General features: G+C 40.0%; 1 protein-coding gene across 2 annotated transcripts in view; it reads left to right on the forward strand.

Moving 5' to 3' along the window:
* UGCG (UDP-glucose ceramide glucosyltransferase) overlaps positions 1–24,064 on the forward strand; it is a 45,819-nt gene that overhangs the window by 15,025 nt on the left and 6,730 nt on the right. Inside the window, exons 2-6 of one of the 2 annotated variants that reach the window (XM_034664279.1) lie at positions 12,395–12,536; positions 16,855–16,932; positions 19,297–19,399; positions 20,131–20,232; positions 21,720–21,832. In XM_034664279.1, the coding sequence (XP_034520170.1) occupies positions 12,395–12,536; positions 16,855–16,932; positions 19,297–19,399; positions 20,131–20,232; positions 21,720–21,832 (538 nt within the window). The remainder of the gene's footprint in view (positions 1–12,394; positions 12,537–16,854; positions 16,933–19,296; positions 19,400–20,130; positions 20,233–21,719; positions 21,833–24,064) is intronic. The other variant, XM_002916521.4, reaches the window with a different exon arrangement.

The following is a 24,064-nucleotide window of genomic DNA, read 5'->3' on the forward strand; positions in this document are numbered from 1 at the left end:
TAGAAATTGAGATGATTTATAAGCTAGAAAGCCATTCTTTTTAAAGGTTTTATTTATTTATTTGAGAGAGAGCTCACGAGGGCGTGCGACCATGAGCAGCAGGGTGGGGCAGAGGGAGAGGGAGAAGCAGACTGGTCCCAGCTGAGCAGGGAGCCCGATGTGGGGCTAGATCCCACAACCCTGAGATCATGACCTGAGCCAAAATCAAGAGTGGGATGCCCAACCCACTGAGCCACTGAGGCACCCTTCCTTTCCAATTTTCGTATTGAACTGATGCTTAGCATTTTCTTAATAGATTTTAGATGGCAGACATTTGTGGGATTTCTACCTATAATATTCAGATTAGAACCTAAAATTCAGGGCTTCTACTCCCAAGATTTTTTTTTTTTAATTTCAAAAAAAAGGGGAAAAAACCCTGATGATTCTAGCCTCAGAAGGCAGAGTTGGTTAAGTGATCTTGGAGTTTTTCCTTTTTGAGAGCTAGTGTGGTTTGATAGCTTGGGAGCTGCAGTAAAATCCTCCAGAAGTCTGGACCAGTTGTTTTCTTCTCTTTTTAGCCCTTGCGAGCCATATTGCTGGATGATAAGGGTATCTGAGCAAGGCACCTTGCTTTTTTCCCTCCCATCTCCCTTTTTCTTCTTCTCTCTCTCTCCCCATTTCTCCCTCTCCTTGGATTACTGTTTTTTGTCCTCTATTCGTAATGTTCTAATGTTCAGTGCTAGGCTTTATCTTTTAATTGACTGGAGGTGCTGGGCTAGTGTGGAAATACTTCTTGTATCTGTAAATATTAACTGCCCTCTAGTAAAGCAGAGGTCTTTCCCTGGAGTTTCCTTTCAGATTCATTCTACTTTTTCAAACCTTTGTAGTGCAGCAACTTTTATACCTGCTGCATAGCTTTTGAGTGAAATTTTAGATAGTATGATCTTTACCTTAAATTCATTAATACGTTGGTGTTCTGAGCTGTAGTGGAATGTAAATTGAGAGCTTCCTTTCTGGGTTCACTTCTAAGGATGCTCTTGGACTTTGGTCACGTGTTGATCAGTCAGGGCCATTGCTGCCAAGACCACTTTTGGGAGAATGAATGAGGCAGTTGAGCCCCTTAACCTGAGCCTGGAAAAATACGGAATTGGATGATAGTGTGATAGCTTTAAAAAGCAAAATGACGATTGTAATTCAGTGTTAATATTCAGGGATGGTTCCAACTCATCATCCCACCCTTTTCCTATGTCTTGAGTGCAGTACCCTTTCTCTCTACTCTAGATAATTGAAACTGTCTCTATTCGCTGGTATCTCTACCAACAGCCTTGTTCCCTTTCTACTTTGTTTTTCTTACTGTAGCCTTATCTTCCTGGAGCACTAATCTTAGATCATGTGCTTAAAATTTTACCTTGGTTCCCCCATTGCCTTCAGGTTAACATTCAGGTTCCTTAACAAGACACGCATAGTTCTTCAGGAGCTGAGCCCTTGCACCTAATTCTTCAGCAGTATTGAATTACTGACATTCCCCTGAATATGCTATGTATTTTCTTTAGAATTCTTTCCTTCTTTTCCTTTTTTTCCCTGCCTGCTTTCTAACTTCTACTTATTCAAGTCTATTCAGACTTAGCTTTTTACTGTATTAGACTCTTCTGTTTTAAGATTTTATTTATTTGTCAGAGACAGAGAGGGAGAGAGAACACAAGCAGCGGGAGTGGCAGGCAGAGGGAAAAGCAGGCTCTCCTCCGCTGAGTAGGGAGCCTGATGCGGGACTGGATCCCAGCACCCTGAGATCATGACCTGAGCTGAAGGCAGACGCTTAACCGACTGAGCCACCCAGGCATCCCAGGAACCTCTTCTTATATCCTTCTTTGGTGCCTTGAATTTACCCATCCAAATTGTAAATGTGTGTTCTGTTGTCTCTTTTCCCAATTAGATTGTAAGCTCTCGAGGGTAGGGATAGTGTCTTACTGTTCTGTGTCCAGTGTGTAATAGGCACTTAATTATTGCTGGTTGAATGAATGAACTTTCAATTTTTTCCAGTAGTAATGGTGGATTTTTCAGTGTTGTTAATTCAGTGTCAGTTGGCCCTTGTGATCTGAGGTAGATGGTCAGATTTGGGGATGCTTTCCGTGGTGATGGACTTTAATGAAAGTTATTGGACCAAATGGAATCTTTATTTCACTATTTCTAATTAATAGCACGTTAAAATAGAAACAGGGTTCTATTAATAACGTGATCACCTACAAATCTGAATCCCCTCCCCCAGGTTTTCCTATGGGAATTCCTCATAAACAGTCTCCACACTAAGATCTGACTTTCAGGGGATGCCGAGCCCAGTGCTCTCCTGAGTTGGTTGATGTGCAAATCATAAGTGTCCCCCACTTTCCCTCCAGCCACAATTTTATTTTATACACAGAATAAACATCACATTCTGCTTTAGGGAATTTTGTAGAAGAGCATTGGGATAGTTCTATTAGTTTCCTTTTGATTTGAAAAGAGTTTGAGCATACGGCTTGTTTGAGGGTCTCCTGTGTCTTTGAGCACTGTGTGCTGGGACCATAGCTTCTGCTGGGTGCCCGGCTTACTTCATTGCTATTAGCACAGTACCGTGCTCTATCCATTTCCCATACACTAGGGCCAGCTCTGTTGTCACCAAAGGATTAGTGAGTTGGGGGTTTTGGGGGGGAGGCATGATAAAATTGATGAAGATCTCTCACTTGTTTTCAATGGTAATGGAATCTTTTGTATTTTATAGTATATAAGTCTACTGTTCAGTGGAAATAGTTTGTGTTTTCCCATAAAGCTAAGTTACTATTGGTTATTCTGTGTTCTGTGGGGAATCTCGCGTCTGCAGAGTTCAAGTTGAACCAGAAGGTGTGCTTCGTGTTGCCGAAGAAGCCCACTTTGATGCCGTACCCTTGTTGAAAAGATAGGTGCAGTATGGAAGTAACATGAGTCATGACACATACTGATCATAAACACACGGTAACAGCCTTCCAGGGCACGGTCTCAAGTAACACCACCAGAAGCCTTTCATTATGGGATGTTGCAGGCATGGACTCTGAAGAAGGGGACCTACTGATAGGGGAGTCAGCCTCATTTTACACAACATGGTAGGTAACAAGCTTAGTGGCGTGGAGCAGAGGAGATAAATTCCCAGAATCAGATACGCTGGTTCAACTGAGCCACCCAGCAGAACTGTAAAAAAAAAGCGTGATGCAGAGTGAACTTTGCCCTCAAGGAATCCATATTCTCGCTTGGAAGCCTCTGTGAGGCTCTTCAGCAGCCTGTCTGCTTTGCAACTGCTGCAGGGGCCACCGCCAGCCCACTGAAGGGGCACAGCCTGCCCTCTCTCCAGGAAGCTTCCCTTCACACCAGGCTTCCCTCCTGCTCAGAGCGAAGTTAGAATATGAACCGGTAAAATGAATCATTTAAAGTGGTACACGCTATCAAACCAAAAACGTGAGAGAGAGAGTGCGAGCAGGGACGGGAACTACAAGATGAGATGGATAAAACAGTAGACCACAATGATGAAAAAGAGGGACAATTTTAGAGACTGAGCTCTTAGGAAATAAAAATCACTTAAGATGAAAGAAGGCCCTTCCATCAGCTCAGAAGTTGAAAACCCGGGGCGCCTGGGTGGCTCAGTCATTAAGGGTCTGCCTTCGGCCCAGGGTGTGATCCCAGAGTCCTGGGATCGAGCCCCGCATCCGGCTCCTCCCCTGGGAGCCTGCTTCTTCCTCTCCCACTCGCCCTGCTTGTGTTCCCTCTCTCATTGGCTGTCTCTCTCTCTGTCAAATAAATAAATAAAAATCTTACAAAAAAATAGTTGAAAACCCTTGTGCTGAGAGGTGATTAGGCTTCATCAGGCTAAAGCTACTATAAAGTCCCGCAGAGGAATCCCTGAATATTTTCTACCAATTGCTTGGCGTTCTTTGAAGTGTCCCTGAATAGATGTCCTTCTAGCTCACAATGGAAAGCAGGACCCTGAAGTCCTCTCTCTTTTGCCAGTGATTCACCCCTCACGACCTTTTGGACTTCACTTACTCCGAGGAAGCACCCCGGATGGTGTTACCTGTACTCCTCCCTGCCGTGAGCCCCTCTTCCCCCCTGCCCTTGAGGGTGTCAGGCCTTAATTATATGAATGCGAGTTTTGTGACGGAGTGACTAGCTTCTGATTGAGAATTTAATTTCGAAATCATTCCTCGAGAGTGACACATTGAGATTTTCCTCTGCTTTCTGTCTCCCCAGCATTGCTCACTCACATTCCAGGATCATGTTATTCTTTAAAAATGAAGCAAATCAAAACCATTGACCGGACATAGAGGGGGTGCATTCCTTTTATAGCCAGTGTGTTCCTGAAAATGTAATAAAATCAAATTTCTGAAAATCAAACGGATGTAGTTGTTAGGGGAGATTCTGTTTCATAAAGAACTAAGGTTATTATTAAAATCCCAGGTTACGGTTCTGCTGGGCCCGAGGCCTGGGACGTGCCACCACTTGATTGAGGGCTTTCTGGGTGTTAGGCGTTGTGCGGAGGGCCTCCCCCTGGCCTGGATTAGGGTGAGAAGGCTGCGTTGTAGCATTTGCTCTGGGGACTGCCCTGGGCATGGCGATTTAATGGTGAACAAAACACTCCCTTCTGGAATCCCTCAAAACGTCTCCATCCTAGAAGGCATGTGCTTGGATTACATAGTAACTGGGAGTTACTTTGCCCATCTTGTCTGGACTTCTCCTCTCAGCTCTGAGCGTGGTAAGCTCTCCCTCTAGCAGAGGCAAGGGAAGGGTTCTTGGGGCAATGGAATCCCACATCTTGAGTGAGGCTCTGAGGGCAGAGGAATCTAGAGAAGCTAGGACCACACAGCGCCTCTGCCCCATTGAGAACGTGTCTAGCGGTTTGAAAGGACAGCTCAGGCCACTTTCAGTGGATCATTGGTGATATTGATTTCTCTCTGTTGTACTTCCATTGCCTCTGTGCTTTTGGGTGATCTCTGTAGAACTTTAAATTGGTTCCTAAATATTGGGCGTAATTTAAACTTTGAATATAATTTTAGCCTAAATACTGCATGTAATTTAAACTTTGCATTAAATGTGTTTTATGCCATGTTTTGACTTACTCTGTTTTAACCATGATTTGGGACCTTTGATGATTCCCCTTTCCCCTTTAATCTTTCTTAATACACAAGGGTTGTTTTATGTTCTAAAAAACCCTTGAGAGCTTGGGTAGCTCAGTCAGTTAAGTGTCCAACTCTTGATTTCTGCTCAGGTCATGATCTCAGGGTTGNTGGGACCTTTGATGATTCCCCTTTCCCCTTTAATCTTTCTTAATACACAAGGGTTGTTTTATGTTCTAAAAAACCCTTGAGAGCTTGGGTAGCTCAGTCCCCGTGCTCATGCTCTCTCGCTCTCTCTCAAAAAAAAAAAACACAAAAAAACACCAACATAGGGGTGCCTGGCTGGCTCAGTCTGTGGAGCCTGCCACTCTTAATCTTGGGGTTGTGAGTTTGAGCCCCACATTCGGTATAAAGATTAATTAAAAACAAAATCTTTAAAAAATAAAAATAAATTAAAAAACACCCAACATAATGGCTTAATATTTATTTCTGAAAGAATATTTAAATATTGAATTATTAAATATGAATTTCCAGTTCTTCCATTCCGGCGTATAAGCCTCATCAATGATTGACATTTCTAAATCTCTTACTAAAACTATGGTAACTCAGAGAAGTGGAATATGTCCTTAAAATAAGCAGTTTTTTAAAAATGATCAGTCATAGCTATCATTGAATGTTCACGTTGTGGCTTAATCTCGTCTATTTTTCACTACTTTATGAGGTAGGTGCTAATTGTCCACACTTTTTTTTAAAAAGGAGATAAAGAAGTAATTTACCCAAGGATACTCAGCTGTGAACCTAGTATAACAGTCCAGGCGATCGGCTCCAGCCCAGGTTCTTAAACCAGCATGCTGCTCTATACAGCCAGTGATAACCTAAAAATAACCCCGGAAGTAATCCACGGGGATGGAGTATCAGTATGGGACTTTCTCCAGTTAGTGTGAATCTTAAGTTTCTGGTGACTGGCAACATTGAGAGTACCATGGAGAGACCCCCTACTCCTTTTCTGCAGCTCTTCCCCATTCTCACACTAGTAGAACTGCTCCTTCAGGGCCTCCTCATTCCCAACCATCCCGTAACTGCTGATCTTCCTGAGTTTGCACCCCTTCTTGCGTTCTTCTCTCCTCAGAGTGATCTGGTCTTCCCTAGGGCCATGGTTCTCAGCTTTGACTGCACTTGGAGTCACCAGGGGAGTCCTTAAAAAAACAAAAATTACTGCTTGCCTGGGTCTTAGCCCTAGACATTCTGATGTAATTCATCTGAGCAGCGGGATTTTTTTTTTTTTTACGCTCCAGGTGATTTCTTGTGCAGTCAAGGTTGAGAACAACTGCCCTAGGCTGTCTCTCCACTGTTGTGGCCTCCACCTGTTATCTCCTGATTTTGTCGAATTCTCCATCTAACCAGAACTCAGAGTTCATCACTCCATCATCTTGCCCCTCACCTTCCCTCCTATCAGTCTGCCTTGTTATCCTGAATTATGTTATCTCATAATTTATAGCTTCTCAACTTTCAAAATCCCCACAGAGGGCAATCAGTCACACAGCCATGTGGGTTAGTACTACTACACATTCATGGTCTCAGATCTCCGCCGAGCCTTCGCTGCTATCTGGCAATGCATTCTTTCTTTATTTAGCCTCTGTCACCTGTTACTGGCAGAACCTCATCTAACTCTGCACCCTTCTACCTTCAGTCTTGTCAGATTTGCCTAACTCCTGCTTCACACCATAGGTCCTGTCATGCCGTTAATTATTTTAAATTTTCTCGCTCTTTACCTTTGACTAGCTTGTTCCCCTTACTCTATAGATTCAAGTATTAAAGAAAAAAAATTTTTTTCCCCCAAAATTAAACTGAAAAACCTTTCTCCATCTGGTTCCTCTGGCCAGAGTAACTTTTATTCAGGTCAGATTTCAGGAGAGACTAGTGTTTCTTCCCTGTTACCACATTGCACTTCTCATTCATTTGCTTCTTAGCCTCTTTCTATTTACCTGCCCCTTCCCACAGTGCTCCAAGGGCCCCAGGTCTACACAGTCAGGTGGACATTTCGGCTCTTGTCTTGACCTCTCAGCTGCATTCACTGTTGCTCTTCCTTGAACAGTTTCAAAAAGAAAAACAGCTTAGCCAAATAAAGCCTTCTTTACTAAAACCTCTCTTCTTGACTATCTTTCTGCTTCTTGGGTTACTCAGTCTCCTTCATGCGTTACTGGCCTCCATCAGTGACATTGATTTGTGGCAACCTGCTAATGGCATGCTCTACCTGGGAGAGCTTATGCATTTGACAAACTCTGGATGGCTCCATATTTTTATCTGTAGACTGACCTTACCTTCTGAGTTCTGTATACGTTCATTTACTCTCATTTAGTCTGTTTTTTTTAATTGAGATAAACATACTGTTTATCATTATTTTGCTGGAGCCTGGAGAATTTATAGTCTACTGTAATGTGGTTCACTGCTAGCCTGCATCAGAATCATTTGGGATGCTTGTAAAAATACAGATTCATGAGCTCTGCAGCTGGTCCATTAAGTTGTGATTTTTACCTCTGGGCGTTATGTATACAAATGTTGAAGAACACTGGTCTCCTGGCCTGGAAATTGTTTCAAAGCAGTAAGCTGGGGCAGTGGGAGGGCTGGCTTCATTTGTTTTCCATGTTGCAGGAAATCGGTGCCCTCCTTTACCTTGTGTCCAGTATCTTAAAAACCGTTGTTTCCCATATTTTGTCTGATTTTTTAAAAATTGCTTCAGGTGGGTAAGCAGATCCAGCACCTCTTTCTTCATCTTGTCTGAAAGTTTAAGTCCAGGGGTACGGTGGGGTTTAGGCCTGGGTTTTTGATACTTTTGCAATGACAGAGACAGGGCTGCAGACTGTATTAGCCCCAAATAGGAAATAACTGAAAGGCCCATCAACAGAAAGCAGCTAAGTAAAGTGTGGTATATTAATACCAGGAATACATACTGTAATAAGAATGAATGAACTCGGGGCGCCTGAGTGGGACAGTTGGTTGAGCATCCAGCTCTTGGTTTGGGCTCAGGTCCTGATCTCAGGGTCGTGAGATCGAGCCCTGTGTCGGACCCCATGTGCAATGCAGAGTCTGCTTGAGGGTCTTTCTGCTCCTCTTGCTTGTGCATGCATATGCGCGCTCTCCCACTTAAATAAGTAAGTCTTTAAAAAAAAATGAATGAACTATAACTAATGTAACAGCAGAGATGAATCTCACAAACATTGAAGTCAAAGAAACCAGACACAAATGAGTACATCCTATGGGATTCCATTCAGATAAAATTTTACTGCTGGCAGAATTCGTGTGTTGGAAGTCGGGATGGTGGTGACCCTTGAGAAGGAGGGTAGTTGGTAGATGAGGACACGGCAAGGGCTTCTGGGGTTCCGGTAATATTCTGCTTCTTGATCTGGGTACTGGTTACATGGGTGTTTTCACTCTGAGAAAATTCACTGAGCTGTGTACTTACATGTGACTTTATTATATGTGTGTTACCCATCAATTAAAAAATAGCCCCCCCCCAAAAAAAAGGACAAGCCTCGCAAGCCAAATGTGTGATGGGGAGGTGGAACTGGATTCCCAGTGTAGAGCCTGAACCAGGAAGTACTGTATAAAGGATCCTGACAGAAAGCAAGTCAGCTGCTCTAGGCCGAGGATGGAAATGGGCACCCATGATAAAGCCTGTGCAATGTGTGGATGCGGTGAGCTCAAATTCTAAGTCATACCCCTTCCCTGAGATACCAAAGTGAAAACTGATTTGAAATCAGTAAACCTGTAGATCCCATCAGAGCCACCCCACTTGGAGGACTCCACCACTCAGGCCACTTTTGAGACCCTGGGCAAATGGGCTGCTGATCATATTTTGGAAGATACAGATTGGTTTACAAAACATTGGCCATGGCCAAGGCACCCACCAGCATCATTTCTCTGGGTGGCAGGCTAAGTTAATATATTTCTGGCTTTAGAACGTAGCTTGGTTGACTATAAAAGTTTCATACGGAGAAGAGCTTCTATCTGCATGCGGATCCCCCATTAGACAGGAGCTCCCTGACAGTCGGGAATTCTTCTGTTCATTGCTGTGTCTCCCATGCACAGGATAATGTCTGGTGTACGTTTGGGGTTCAGAAATATTGTTCAGCAAGGGAATGCTAAGTAGTCGTGCAGCACCGCTGTGTGCTGGGCACAGTGCCAAGTGATTTGGTGTGTCACTTAATGGATATTTTACTGTTGTTGATCAACATTTCACATAGTTTGTAACAGGGGCTTTGTCAGTTGTATTACATAAATCGAAACAATATTCTCCAAAGTAGGATTCTTGTATCCTAGGGTATACTCCACAAGATGACTCCTAGGGTTGTGGAATGAAAATATTGGGGGATGGGGGAGGAGAGAGAGATATGAGAGAAACATAAATGAGAATTTTTTTGTTTTAAGGTCCTGTGATATAGTTTAGGTTATAGTTATTTTGAGTAGAAATCCCATTCGCTCTGTGCCACATCCTGAGTAATTTCTTCAAATCTAGATTCCAGTTCTCTTTTAAACTGTATATGCATTCTTCTGTCCTAGCTGTCTATTGAATTTCTAATGCCAGTGATTATAATTTTTATTTCTCTTGGGTTTTGTTCAAGCAGCACAGGTAGTTTGCGTTATGGGTTCCAAACCCATGTGGCTGGGTGTTCTCTTGGAAGGCTTTTTCCTTTTATTCCACTTCATTCAGGAGTGAATCTAAGAAGGCAGCATCCCCATCTTCCCACTGTGGACCAGCATTTTTCTACTTTGCCTTTCAGAGATTCCATATTTATACAAAGGTGGACAGAACAGAGTTCCCTCATTCTTGTCTCAGGCTCCATCTCTCGATCATCAGGGACCAGCAGATGGCCCTGGGGCCAAGCAGCCATCACTCCCTCCCTCAGAGATTTCTCCTCATTTCTGACCTGGGAGGTTTCCTTTATTTTCCTAACAGTTCAGTTATGTATTTTAAAATAATGCTTTTAATGCATCTATATTAAACATTATAAATATTACATAAGAATTTGTGCATGTGTGTTGGCTTGTATATGCGTTTTTAAAAAGTCTCTGGAAAGATGAGTAAGAAACTAATAATGCTGAGAATGGGGGACAGGGGTGACAGACTTTTTTATGTGACTGTCTTAATAGCTTCAGTAATTTGAACCATGTCTGTATTACTGTCAAGCAATTAAATATATAAACTTTTTTTCTCCAGCAGTCTGTATGTTCTGTATTGGGTAGGCGGTTGGGGGAAGAGAGAGAATCTTAAGCAGGCTCCATGCTCAGCCCCATGCAGGGCTCAATCTCACAACCCGAGATCATGACCTGAGCCAAAATCAAGAGTCGGTTGCTTAACTGGCTGAGCCACTTAGGCACCCCTTATTTTAATTTTTTAGAGATAGAAAGAGAGTGCATGTGTGTGCTTGTGAGGGGGCAGGAGGGAGAGAGAGAATCCTAAGCAGGTTGCATACTCAGCGCAGGCTCGATCCCACGACCCTGAGATCATGACCTTTGTGTTGAAATCAAGAGTCTAGTCCTTAACCACCTGAGCCTCCCTGGTGCTCTAAATGTAAATTTTAGATCACGGTTTTACCTCTGTCCAACCTCTAGATGAACTTGCTAGATGAATATTTTCCAAACTAACTATGGCAGAGGATCAGCTCTTTAAAAGTTTTCCAGTCTGGCAGGGACTGATACTTTGGTAAACTACAATAAAAATAAATACTGATCACGTGCTTGGATGGCATGGAAATGTCAAATTGCTGTGTTTCTAAATGCTTTCTCTCCATTTCTTCTCATCGCTTGCAGACCAGTAAAAAAGCAACTTATGCATTAACCACATTGAGCAGCACTACTGGAAATGGTGCCCCATTATTTCCCGGCGTTTGGGAGCTGTAGATTTAAAAAATCTCTTACTGGTTTAAATTTTTTCCATTGTAGGTAACCCGTTTTCTTTCAGCAAAATGTTTTGTGGCCGTATCTGACACATGAGATGTTCTCCGTGGCACTTCCCTGCCTGCAGTTAGCTGAGTGGGAGCCCAGGGCTGACTGCTCTGCGCGGTGTTAGTGCTGTACTTTCAGGAGTCATTCATGGATGAATAGTGTATTTCATCAGGTCAAAGATGCATTGATGCCAGTGTTGTTTTTTTTTGTTTTTTTTTTTATTATATTGTGTTAATCACCATACAGTACATCCCCNGATGAATAGTGTATTTCATCAGGTCAAAGATGCATTGATGCCAGTGTTTTTTTGATCTTCTAGAAGGTTTCATTGGTTGGTTTTCAGGCTACTAATTTAGGACTGCCATCTGGCTGCGACCAATTGTTAAGATGCCATCGATATAAGGGATGTTAAAATGTGGAAGAACGCGTGTCTTAAAATACCTTGCGTATGGTCTCGTGATTGTTCTAACCTCTAATTACTGTTGAGTGCTTGGAGACTTGCTCATGAGGAAGAGGAAAGACTTCAGTGACTTCCTTTAGAAACACCACCACTCTGCTGAAAGGCATCTCTCCTCTTTGTTGTCGCACCACACACATTAACTGTGGCAGATTCTCTCATTATTTGGCATGGCTTCCCCTCCTCAGGAGTCCTGTGCTCTAATGCCCTAGGATTGGACCAGCACTGAGAACCTAGGCCAGCTTATCTGCGTATTGGTGGCACTGGTATATCTTCCAGTGTTGTCATAGACATTTTTCTCATCATTGAGTTTTTTTTTCTTACTTTCAAATTCCCTCTGTTCCACCCCTGCCTGCCCTTCTCATCTTGTGAATGTCAGTTCTGCTAGTTTTCCCATTTTCTTGCTTGCCATGCCGGTAGCGTAGTACTTCTTTCAGTCCGGTGTTGTGTGGACTGCTTGTTACAGAAATTTCCCAGATTTTTCTGGTTACATTTCTCTTTCTGGGGGAAGATAGGGTTCCCCCCCCTCCCGTTGTTATAGTTCTTGGTCCACGTTGATGGCAGTTTGGGAGGAAGGGCAGTTCATATGTGGGCTAACACTATAATTCATTTCTTCACCATGTATTTATCAAATGCCTGCTCTCTGCTGGGCATAGTTCTCTAACACTGAAAGGAGAGCCGTAAACAACAGTCTTAGGCTCCAGCCCTCACTAGAACATTCATTCTGCTTAGTTCTGGTTTTCCTAAACTGGACACTTATCTGGTTACTTTCCTTCGTTTTCAGATCTCTTTTTAAAACTCAGAATTTAGTAATTTCTTGATAGCTTAGCACATACTTTATACAGATTTGGCACTAATGTGTTTTCCAGAAATAATGTATATATCATTTGCTTTTTAGCCGATTACACCTTAACAAGAAGGCAACGGACAAACAGCCATATAGCAAGCTCCCAGGCGTGTCTCTTCTGAAGCCACTGAAAGGAGTAGATCCTAACCTAATCAACAACTTGGAGACCTTCTTCGAATTGGATTACCCCAAAGTAAGTACAGCCTTGTACTCATTAGGAATGGGTGAGACTTTTTTTTTCCTTTTCTCTCATGATAAACACTTAAAAAGGCATTTTGACTGTAAAAGGTGGCGGAATTAAGAATGCATGATGCTGTCGGCTTCATACAATTGATGCCGTAATCGCAGCAGTCACAGGACAGAAACGAAGGGCTGCAGATTCCTTTTGTAACCTTGTGACCACCTACATGTCCGTCTGAATTAGAAATCCTGGAGTTGACCTACTGGAACTCAGACATTGTTAAGTGCCTGATAGTTTGATAGAAAAATCTTGCTCCATGAGAGTCGTATGTGAACGACAGGAGGAAGAGTCAGTGGGAGAAAAAGCAGTGTCTCGTGGTCTGAAATGAGATAGGAGAGCTAGAAGTAAACGTAAATTCCCTCGAGACTCTGGCTTTTGAGCCAAAAATAGGTTTTAATTAGCAGTAAGATGGGGCTTCCTCCTACCTAATTTCTAATTTCTTTATCTTTCTGGGTTTTAATGCCTAATTGTATTGTTCGTATCATTTATCTATACAGTCTGTAGGTCTGTGAACTCAACGTACTTCTTCATTGGCGAATTCCCGGTTTTCTTAAGATGACAGTATTCTTTTTATCTCTTCCCTTTAATATTCCACCTGTAGTTTCTTGGGAGAACTTACTCTTTCTGGATTTATGTATCTAGTTTTATTGCAGTCTTTTAAATTGCCTCTTTGCAACTGTTTTTGAATGTATCTTTACATTTCTACCTGCTTGATTTTCAGTCCATTTGAATTTTCCTCCAAGGTCCCTTTTCTGTTGTGCCAGTTTTGAACTTGACTGTCCCAGTTGTCCATAGTTTTTGCCACTTGGAGACTCTTCCCCTCCTATTTCTTTAGGTCAGTGTATCCCAAGTTGTGAGAAAGAAGATAATACACACACCACACTTCTCATTTTCACACTCTTATTTCTTTTCTTTTAGCCCTTATTTTTCTTGGTAGCCTTAATGAAATGAATAGAGAAGACACAGTTTGATAGCCTTAATACAGCTCTTATTAAGTATGTAGATATGAGTATAATTTGGTTATTTTTTAGTGTTGTTTTTGTATTAGTGCCTTTAAAGTTTGGAAGTCTAGGTATTTGAAGCTAATTTGAATTATGTGTTTTTCTTCTATTTTCTTTGTGTGTGTATTTAATAATTTTAGAGATCTGAATCATGCATGCAGTAACCGTCCAATAAATCGAATATGTAATTTTGTAAAAATAAGAAGATATATACTTGATCTTTTTCAAACTAAATCAGGCATTTATCCTTGTGAAACTTAATGTCACATTTCAATTGTTTAATTATCATCCTACCCTTTCCCCATTCACCCACTCTCAGAACTTAGTTATGGAACTTTTATGTTGGATCCTTGGGAGATGATAGTCATGGAATCGAATTGGTTGCAGAAGTTAGTGTGGGTTTTCGTTGTAAAAAGTTTCTAAAAATAAGCCAGGAACATATGTATCCATTAATCCTGAACATTTGGGTAAGTCAATAATTGATTTCTTCTTCTGAATGAAGATTTTTTTTTGTTATTATAATTTGANATGAAGATTTTTTTTGTTATTATAATTTGAGATTATCTCAAGAGCTCTAGTTTTCGCTTCTTTTTCCACTTACGCCATTGAGGTATTTAAATTGGTTGTGGAGAAAGCTGTTTTGATACTTATTATAAAAATGAGGAACCGCATGCGTAAGAGATTGTTTTTATTCTTTTTTCAAAATTTTACTAATTATAAAAGTAATTTGTTAGCTGTGTAAATAGAAAATATAGAAAGCAGAGAGAAAGTGCCGAGGACCTGTAATCTAAAGGAAAACTTGGGCCTCATGGCATTTTATTGGTGTTTTAAAAGATCAAGTCCAATGGCAAATGTTCCGCAAGAAACTGAAGTTAAACACTGAAATCCCGCAAATTTGAGTGTGGACAAGTCGCTTGTGTCATCCAGGAGGCATGTAGTCCTGAAATGAGCATTTGTGTGACTGCCAGGCCCAGCAAACTTTACTATTGGCATTTTGTGGAGTGTGAGCATTGTTTTCCAGAAGTATGTCCGGTTTCACTCTGGACTTAAGTTTTTCCCCCTGATTTGATTCGGAACATTATAGGCCATTCTGGAAAAAGAACATGTTGAAGTTCAGAAATTTTAATTTTGGACGAGTGCAAGGCCATTTACTACTGGTACTTGTTCCGAATTTCTGGGTTTAAATTTTGGTGAGAATCGTTACTATACTAATTGCCCTGAAAGATTTCTGTACTTTACGTATCTTGTCAATCCACTTAACTTGGGTGTTTTTTTTTTTTTAAGATTTTATTTATTTGAGAGAGAGAACACATGGGAGTGGGGGACGGGGAGGGGGGTGAGCAGGAACGGAGGGAGAGGAAGTCTTAAGCAGACTCTGCACTGAGCTCGAAGCCTGACTTGGGGCTCCATCCCAGGACCCCGAGATCACGACTGGAGCCAAAACCAAGTGTTGGGACACTATNTGGGGGACGGGGAGGGGGGTGAGCAGGAACGGAGGGAGAGGAAGTCTTAAGCAGACTCTGCACTGAGCTCGAAGCCTGACTTGGGGCTCCATCCCAGGACCCCGAGATCACGACTGGAGCCAAAACCAACTGTCTCTGTCACTCAGGAGCCCCAGTCCACTTACTTTGATATTTATTCCTTGGGGGAAAAAACAAAAGAATGAAAAGGCCGTACAATTCATTTTTCACAAAATTGAGCAGTCAGCTTGGCGTCAGCATAGATGGCATTTTAGGGAGAGATTTAGCTGTACAGGGAAGATGTAGCAATCTGTCTCAGATGGCTTGACAGCTTTGTGTTAGTAAATTCTGGCCATATGAAGAGTTTTTAAATTAAATGATCAGAGTTCCTACCAGAGTGAGGCTATGGTAATAGTGGTGGTTTTTGCCTTTTTTGCAATTACAGGATTGGTTTAAAATGTTACAAACCCGGTGCCATGTTTGGACTCTTTCTTGTTGGTGGTATAGTTACCTTAACAGGAATTGTTTTCTTACTGAATGGTCTTCTAAACAAAGAATTAGAAAAGACAGAAAATCGAATCCCATTATCAAAAGACCAAGCACAGCATATGTGGTAAAACTAGTAAATCTGCAAGATAGGAATTTGCCAAGTAAATTTGGAAAACTGTATAGACAATTTCTTGAAAATGGAGAAGTATATAATATTAACTTGTCCAGATTTGAATTCAGAGCTGTGGTCTTACGAAACATCTCTTTCCTGGCATCTGTCTTTCACTCAAAAGTTATCCTAAGGACCAATGGATTAAATTAATAAGTGTATTAATCACTCCATTCCAGAGAATGTTCTAGGTATTTGGGGTCTAAATCTGTTCCGTCATAGAAAATTCATATTCTGCTGTCATCCAGATATCATCATAAAATTTTTCTGTAAAAATGACGTAGTTATTTATAGAACAATTCAAGATATTTCTACTTGATATGCAATATAATTGATTAATATCATTAAAACATCTTTCTATTTTAAGAGGATGTTTTATCTTTTTCGCTTTAGTACAAAGTTTATATTCCTAATATCTACAGGGCTGCATCAGTGAGGTTTTTCTAATGTTATTTATATACCTAAATCTAATATTATATATGCATCTAAATTTATTCGTAAAAGCTGAAAAGTAGTGTTCTTAAATATCAGACGGCTGAATCCCAGTTTGTGGATTTCCTACACCTCTCTTGTACTCAGCCTTTTAGTCATTGCACTGTTTGAAAAGAAGGGAAAATTAGCCAGTTTAGCTATTTTGCATAGTAACCTTAGTAAAGAATTGTCAGACACTAACCTTCTCATCTAAACTACTCTGGGGTTTATCTCTAGACTTTATGTATTCATACTATGCTGATTTATAATGGAATTCACTATATCTTATAGCCCTTTCGGATCTATAAAGTAAATATTTTCTTGAAATATTTTTAAAGTGTAATAGTTTTAATAAACACTGTGTTTTTGAACATACATACTTATGCCTGGTCCTTTAGATAATATAAAAATATCCAGGGGCCCCTGGGTGGCTCAGTAAGTTAAGCTCTCTTGATTTCCACTCATGTCATGATCTCAGGGTCGTGAGATCGAGCCCACATCAGGCTCTGCGTGGAGGGGGGAGGGTCAGCTTGTCCCTCTCCTTCTGTTCCCCCCCCCACTCGTGCACTCACTCTCTGTCTAAATAATTGAATAAACACAGTCTTTAAAAAAAATTCAGAAAATTTTTTTGTATTAGCTAAGAAAGCCTTTAACCAATTTGATTTGTTGTGTTTTACCAGTTGCAGGGTAGTTGGAGTGACTTAACTATTCCAATACAGAGATTCCTAGCAAATAAAATGATCAAACTGAAGACACAGGTGATTATCATAGCTGAAAAATGAACTCCTGGTTAAAATCTAATACTTTAGAAAATACTTGAAATGCTTACCTCCTATTCGGTATGGTTTTCAATATCAGAAACAAGCAAAAGTTACATGTTTTCAATAAGAGTCTGAATGTTCTTTAGACAATGTGAATGAGTTTTATTTGCACTCTGGCTAATCAGGAGGTTTTTTATTTTTGTTTGAAATTAAGTTTAAGAAGTATCAATAAAAATCAAAACTTTATTTTTTTTAAAGATTTATCTATTTTAGAGAGCGCAAGACCCCCCCCCCTTGCAGAGGGGAGAGAGGGAGAGAATCTCAAGTGGACTCCCCGCTGAGCAGGGAGCCCCATGTGGAAACTCCGGCTCTCAGGACCCTGAGATCATGGCCTGAGCCGAAATCAAGAGTTGAACACTTAACTGACTGAGCTCCCAGGCACCCCTAAAATAAAAACTTTAAATCTTCCATTTGAAGGAAGGTAAACTCTGCCTCCTTTGAAATCATTTCTACAACTGTATTTTGCAAGGTTTTCTCTTGCTAGGGAAAAAAGCTAAGACTGACTTCTTGATTATATTTTATGGAATTATATCACTTATGAACATTTCCTTTCACTGCATTCGCTCATACCTGCAAAACAACATAAATTATAAAAGCATTAAAGTAACTATGTAGTGTTTGGATGAACAAGGAATTCTTTACCACAAGCCTGGCTGAACAACTTGCTCTAGTAGGGAAGCCAATTGTTACTTTTACCCTTTGGAAGGTCATTTAATCTTTCTGATCTTCATTGTTAAGATCAATGCCTTTTGGCTGGTTCAACCAAGCATTGTTCTGAGAGTCAGGTTGGGAGGATGACTGATGCTTTATAGGATTTAAGAGTCAACTCTTTGGGAAATTCAAGGGTGCGGGCCAAAGTGGTGTCCTTCCCATTCTCAGATTTTTATCTGGTCCCTGGAGACTAGGTAGTTGTAAAGTTGGTTTCGATACCTCCCAAGTGACAATTTTGGGCAGTCATCATTGAAGGTAGATAGTTGATAGAATGCATAGTAGTGGTAGGTAGAAAGTATAAGGGAAGTATACATTGTTTTCCCTTCTACTTAATTATTGAGAAAACATTTTTTTTCCACTTAAATAATTGCATTACTTTCTTCTTTGACCTTAGTCTTGGCCCTTTTTGTACTCAACCATTAATTTCCATATTGCCAGTTTTTGCTGAGTTTCCCCTTTACCTGAGCCTAGTCCCTGTATGTTAGACACTTAGAAAGTTATGTCCTTAGCTCTTTTTATTTTTTAGGACCCATAGATTTGTTATATTTTCGTGAACATAATTAACCTCCCTCCTTTGCTTAAAAATGCCCACCCCATTTTAGAAAGAGGATTGGTAGGAAATTTGTCACGGAGTCAGCATGAATTTAGCAGCACTTCTGAAAAAAAAAATTACTACTTAGAATACTTCCCCCATAAAATATTAAAGTAGCATCTTTGTATGTGAAAGCAAATACTTTTTAAAAATTTTGTAATTTACTAAATGGTAACTTAAAGTTTAGCTCAAGATTTTATAAACCTGGTTACCTGTCTGAATCACCCCCAGAGTTCTAATTCAATCGTTTAAGAGTGGGGCCCAGTATTCTCTTCTTTAAATAAATATACCAGGGTAACAGACACAGCCAGTCAAGTGCAAAGAAATGACTCCCTAATCTACTGAGCAGAATAGAACCCTGGGTATTTTCATTTTTCATAAGGCTAACCATCCTTCTCAGAATGATAGATTTTCAGTCAAATTCTGTTTTATTTCAAAAAGTTATTACACAGCAAAAATCTAAACTCACTTTGTCCTTTTCATGTGAAGAGTTTGGGAAAGCCCTTTAAATTGATCATAATGGAAGTTGATATGTAATTTATAGCACCTTCATGAAATACTAAATTCAGAGACCCAGCTTCTGGAGAACAGAGGGGGTGTTTATTCTGCTTGCTTTCCATGTTGCTTTTACACTGCCGGGCACCCTGTGAGTATTCGGTAAAGCTTCAGTGATGAAGGCCGAGGAGAAGCCCGAGATCCAGTTTAATTACCAGGCCATGCCTGTCTGGGAATGGCAAGACTTCAGCTGTGAGAGCTGCCAGTCTCTTCATTATCTCTTTTGCTTGCAAATAGGCCCCTGTTCTGGGAGAAGCTGCTCTCAATTAAAGCAACACTTGATACCATAAGTGTTTGCATCCCTCACGAGTGCTCTCTTAACTTTTAAACTGTGTGTGTACAATTGCTTGTTTTTCTTAACGCCTTTTTATCAGTCAGTAAATACTAATAATGTGCTTGTTTTTGTAAGAGATGAATTTACATGAAATGTGTTCTTTGACTAGTATGAAGTCCTCCTTTGTGTACAAGATCATGACGATCCAGCCATTGATGTGTGTAAGAAGCTTCTTGGAAAATACCCAAATGTTGATGCTAGATTGTTTATTGGTAGGTAACAAATTAACTCTGCAGTAACCCTTTTGCTTTAATAATATTAAGTATCAGTAATCTTCATATTAAACTAGAGTGAAGTTACTAGCATGTTTGCTTTATGCATGTTGAAATAGTGATAGGAGGATATGTTTTAGCCTTTTGAGAAAACTTAAGTTCTAAAAACACAGGTTTTTTTCATATCTGGGATTAACAGAATAACAACCATCACCAAAAAACCCCTATTCCCCACCCCTTACCCTGTTAACTTTTTTCTGTCAGACGTGAGAATCTGTTATTCTTGTTTCTTTAATATTTTCACTCTGTGGGCTTTCCTCTGTCTCATTCACTGTAACTGGGAGTGAGCGATAGAACTTACTTTTTTGATAATGCAAAAAATATATATATTTTTTTAAAAAAAGAATGTTTTTTTAAAAGCCTGTAGGCGTATTCTCAAGACTTGTAGAGAGATATTTGCCATTAAACATTGATTCATACTTACTACTGATGCATTAACTTAAGAATTAAAAAACTAAAACTAATACATTTTCAGAGAAATTCTCTTTGAGAATGAACAGTTTCTTTCTAAATATATTATGAATAATAAGGAATGTAAAGCATAATGTTAAAGTATGTTTGTTTAAATTATTATGTATGAAAGTACTTCACTTCTCTACCCTATATTTGTGTTATAGAAAATATTTTCAATTTTGCCTAAATCTTTCATTGTTGCACCTTTACATTTTTAGGTGGCAAAAAAGTTGGCATTAATCCTAAAATTAATAATTTAATGCCAGGCTATGAAGTTGCAAAGTATGATCTGATCTGGATTTGTGATAGTGGAATAAGAGGTGAGCTTCTCTTTATTTTATTTATTTCACAAAACTATTCATTTGATGATAAAATGTCAAAAGCAGTCTGAAAATACATTAATCCTTTTTGTCTGCCTCACGAAGTAATTTATTTCATCTTATTTCATGGTAAAATGTCAAGTTATTACTTAGTAAGATTTGGAATTTTTTATTGCTAACCTAGAATGTTACATGTATGAAAACATTTTTGCTTTGAAGAAAAAAATTCCAGCTATTAAAAAAAAAATAGTCACGGTCCATTTTACAGCCCCTTATACCAGATTTTTCATAGTTGTAAATTTTCCCTTGTTCCTATAACTCTTATCTTTTACTTTAATCTGTTCGTGGCACCAATAATATACTATCTCGCACAAAGGGACAAAAATTAATAGGTGAATATATTAGAAAATACATACGTGGCTTATTTTAGTAGAAAGGTGTTGATATACTGAAATTATAATTTGCATTTTTGCATTGTTAAATATTTATATTCTGATTACCACAAGGTTCCCGATCTTGGCGTTTGGGACTGGATAACTCTTTCTGGTTGAGGCTGCCCTGTGGGATGGCTAGTGAGCATCCCGGGCCCATACACACTCAGTGCCAGTAGCACCCCTTTCTCGGTTGTGACAACCAGAAACTGTCTCCAGACATAGCTGAATGTCCCCTGAGGGGCCGCGGTTGAGAACCACTGCTCTGTGATACGTGTATTTGAGGTGCAAATACACTTTTATAGGGTAAATTTCATTCGTAAAGACTTGAAGGAAATAAAAATATAAAGTTATGTAAAAAGATACGAGATGTTTGCTATTTGAAGAGGGGATAAGGATTTAAATTTTTTTTATTAGCTTAAAATGCAGATTTAAAAATTAATTGAAGTGTGGCATGCATTCAGGATCATTACAGATCTCTCAGTTCATGGTCAGAGATTCTGTTCATTCTTCATGTTTGCTATCTTAAATTATTTTTTATCATATATTACGTTTTTGTAACATCTGTACACATCTCTGTCGAGTATCATCTCATTCAGTTCCCATTAGCAGTTTATGAGATAGGATATCTCATACCCTCTAAGAAGTGGAGCTCATTTCCTGTGGTTAGAGAATGCAGGAACCAGCATAAGGACTGAGGTCCTTTGACCTCTGCTCCTCTACCTTTTCTGCTAGGACACATTGTCTCTAGTCTGGTTTGGAGGTTTTGAAATAGGGGGAGAAACATTTTCAAGGTATATCCTGTCTGTGGTGCATATTAGGTATATATTAGCCTGAAAATGTATTGTGTAAATTAGCTTACCATATATTATGCCTTTTTTGAGACTTTGTATTCTACTTAGAAAAGTGATTGAGAATGATTCTATTAGATTCAAATGTAAAAAAATAATTTAATAATAGCTCACAAGATGTATTTCACATTAGTGGGCATTTTACTGAAAAGAATTTTTTCCTCTCTCTCTCTCCCTTGCCACCTTTTTGTCTTTTTTATTGTAGTAATTCCAGACACACTCACTGACATGGTTAACCAAATGACAGAGAAAGTAGGCCTGGTTCATGGTCTGCCATATGTAGCAGACAGACAGGGCTTTGCCGCCACCTTAGAACAGGTAAGTATGGTGGTCATACATAGCGTTCTTATTGTCACATCCCTCATCTACCAGAAACCTGAGACTAGTTTAAGTTTGAGAGTTGGGATGAGCCACCTGAAGTTAACTGTAATTAAATCTGTTTTAACCTGCTAGGTACTGGCATCCTCAAGATGAGAGTAGTTGTGTTATTAGTGAAGACATTTTTGGGCCCCTGGAATCACTCACAGCTGAGGTTACTGCCCTCCGGCAGGGAATGGGTCTCATTCACCCCAACATCGTGGGGTCTCATTACCAGCTGAACACAATATATTCTCTCGCCTTAGGGCCCTCACTCTCAGTTCTAGAGTTCGCTTCTAGACTACTGACTTACATAAAAGCACAAGGCATATAGTTCTTTCAGAGATCCAATCTGAAAAGAACCTTTTTTAAATACCACAGAGTATTTTAGTTCTTAAAGGTTTTATTTATTTATTTGTTAGAGCAGAAGCAGGGGGAACAGCAGGCAGAGGGAGAAGCAGGCTCCCCGATGCAGGACTCGATCCCAGGACCCCGGGATCATGACCTGAGCTGAAGGTAGAAGCTCAACCGACTAAGCCACCCAGGTGTCCCCAGAGTATTTTAAATGTACAAAAAGGGGAAAATTATTCATACAAGTCATTATAAAATCCATTTGATTTCCTATTTTTTTAAAAGATTTTTTTTAATTTGAGAAGAGAGAGCATGCTGCAGCTTGGCGGGGGGCGGGGTGCAAAGGGAGAGAAAGAGAGAAGCAGACTCCCCACTGAACAGGAAAGCCTGGCGTTGGAGGGGGAGATCGATCCCAGGACCCTGAGATGGTGATCTGAACCAAAGACAGGTGCTTAGCCGACTGAGCCACCCAGGCGCGCCTATTTGATTTCCTTTTAAAACAGATCTCTACAAGTTACCTGAGAAACTTATTTTTTTCCCTCTTCATCCTATAACAGAAAAGTAAACTGTAAATTATGGGAAAATATAAGTAGCAAAAAATAAAAAACAACCCATAACCTACCAATTAGAGGAAGTTTCCATTTCTTTTCTATGTGCCTTTTTAAAAACAAGTTGAGATGGTACTCTAAGAACACTTTGCATCTGACTTTTGCACTTCGTTAGCTTTTCTCCATGTCATTAATAACTTTTTATAAAAGTGATTTTTATTGGCTGTATCACAGTCTGTCGTAGGTATGTTCTGTATCTGACTGAACCATTCCTGTGCTGTTACACATTTAGGAAGTAAAACTTGCCCCAATGTCATCAGGGAAGGATACATGGTTGTAGTCTTTTAAACATATCAACTTGCTTATAAGCGTATCTGCACTTATATTATTTTGCATTGCAGTCTCGTGATTACCACAGATCTGAGGGGGTAAAGGTACATTGTGAGTGGAATTTAACCTTTGGCAATTTGAGCCATGAGCTCTTAATACTGCCTACGAATATATTTGTCCTATTGCAAGAAGTCGTTGTCTTTAAATACCAGATTTTTGTTTAGTAAGAGAAACTCTAAGTAGCTAACTACTTTAAAATAAAATACTTTTTATTCTTATATGCCACATTGTATTTTTGTTTTAGAAATATCCAAGTTGGTGTATATGGCAGTGGTAAACATCTCCCAGATTACGGTCAGTCCCTTAGGTTAAATTTAATCTTGAAGGGCCCCTTTTGCCGTACTTAGAGTGAATGGAAATAGAGGGATTGTTCCAGTCTGTAAAGAAATCCTGGGAGCCGTTGACATAGTCCCTATTTCCACCTCATTCTTAAAACCCCCACTTAATAACTGCTAAAGGAATTAAGATGTGCGCTTCTGGTCTTAGATATTTGGTTCAGTTCAGTCCTACAAGCACCAGAGCTTCGTTGCAGTCTGGACATAGGGTAGATACCAAGAATCATCTTCTTCATCACCCCTGATAATTCACTTGTTCCAACTGTGCGTGTAACTGCTGCCATTGAGAAAAATCACCGTTCTCCTTTCAAGCTAATTAGAAAAGGCAGCATATCTCAGATGTAAATACTAGGGTTTTATGTCTGATAATTAGGGTGATGACCAGTTTATTCTGCCGCTAATTTAGCAACTTGCATAGTTCATGACGTCAAAGCATATCTAGGGAAAGGGGGAGTAAAATGGGAGACAGAATTTTAGTATCTACGCTGGTGAAAAAATACGTTGAAAAATAGCATTGGGGAAATCGGGAAAAAGCTCAGTGACTCAGGCAGGAGGCAGCCAGCTATGAA

Source organism: Ailuropoda melanoleuca, chromosome 7, assembly GCF_002007445.2.
Source record: "Ailuropoda melanoleuca isolate Jingjing chromosome 7, ASM200744v2, whole genome shotgun sequence".
In the NCBI taxonomy this organism is placed as follows: Eukaryota; Metazoa; Chordata; class Mammalia; order Carnivora; family Ursidae; genus Ailuropoda; species Ailuropoda melanoleuca.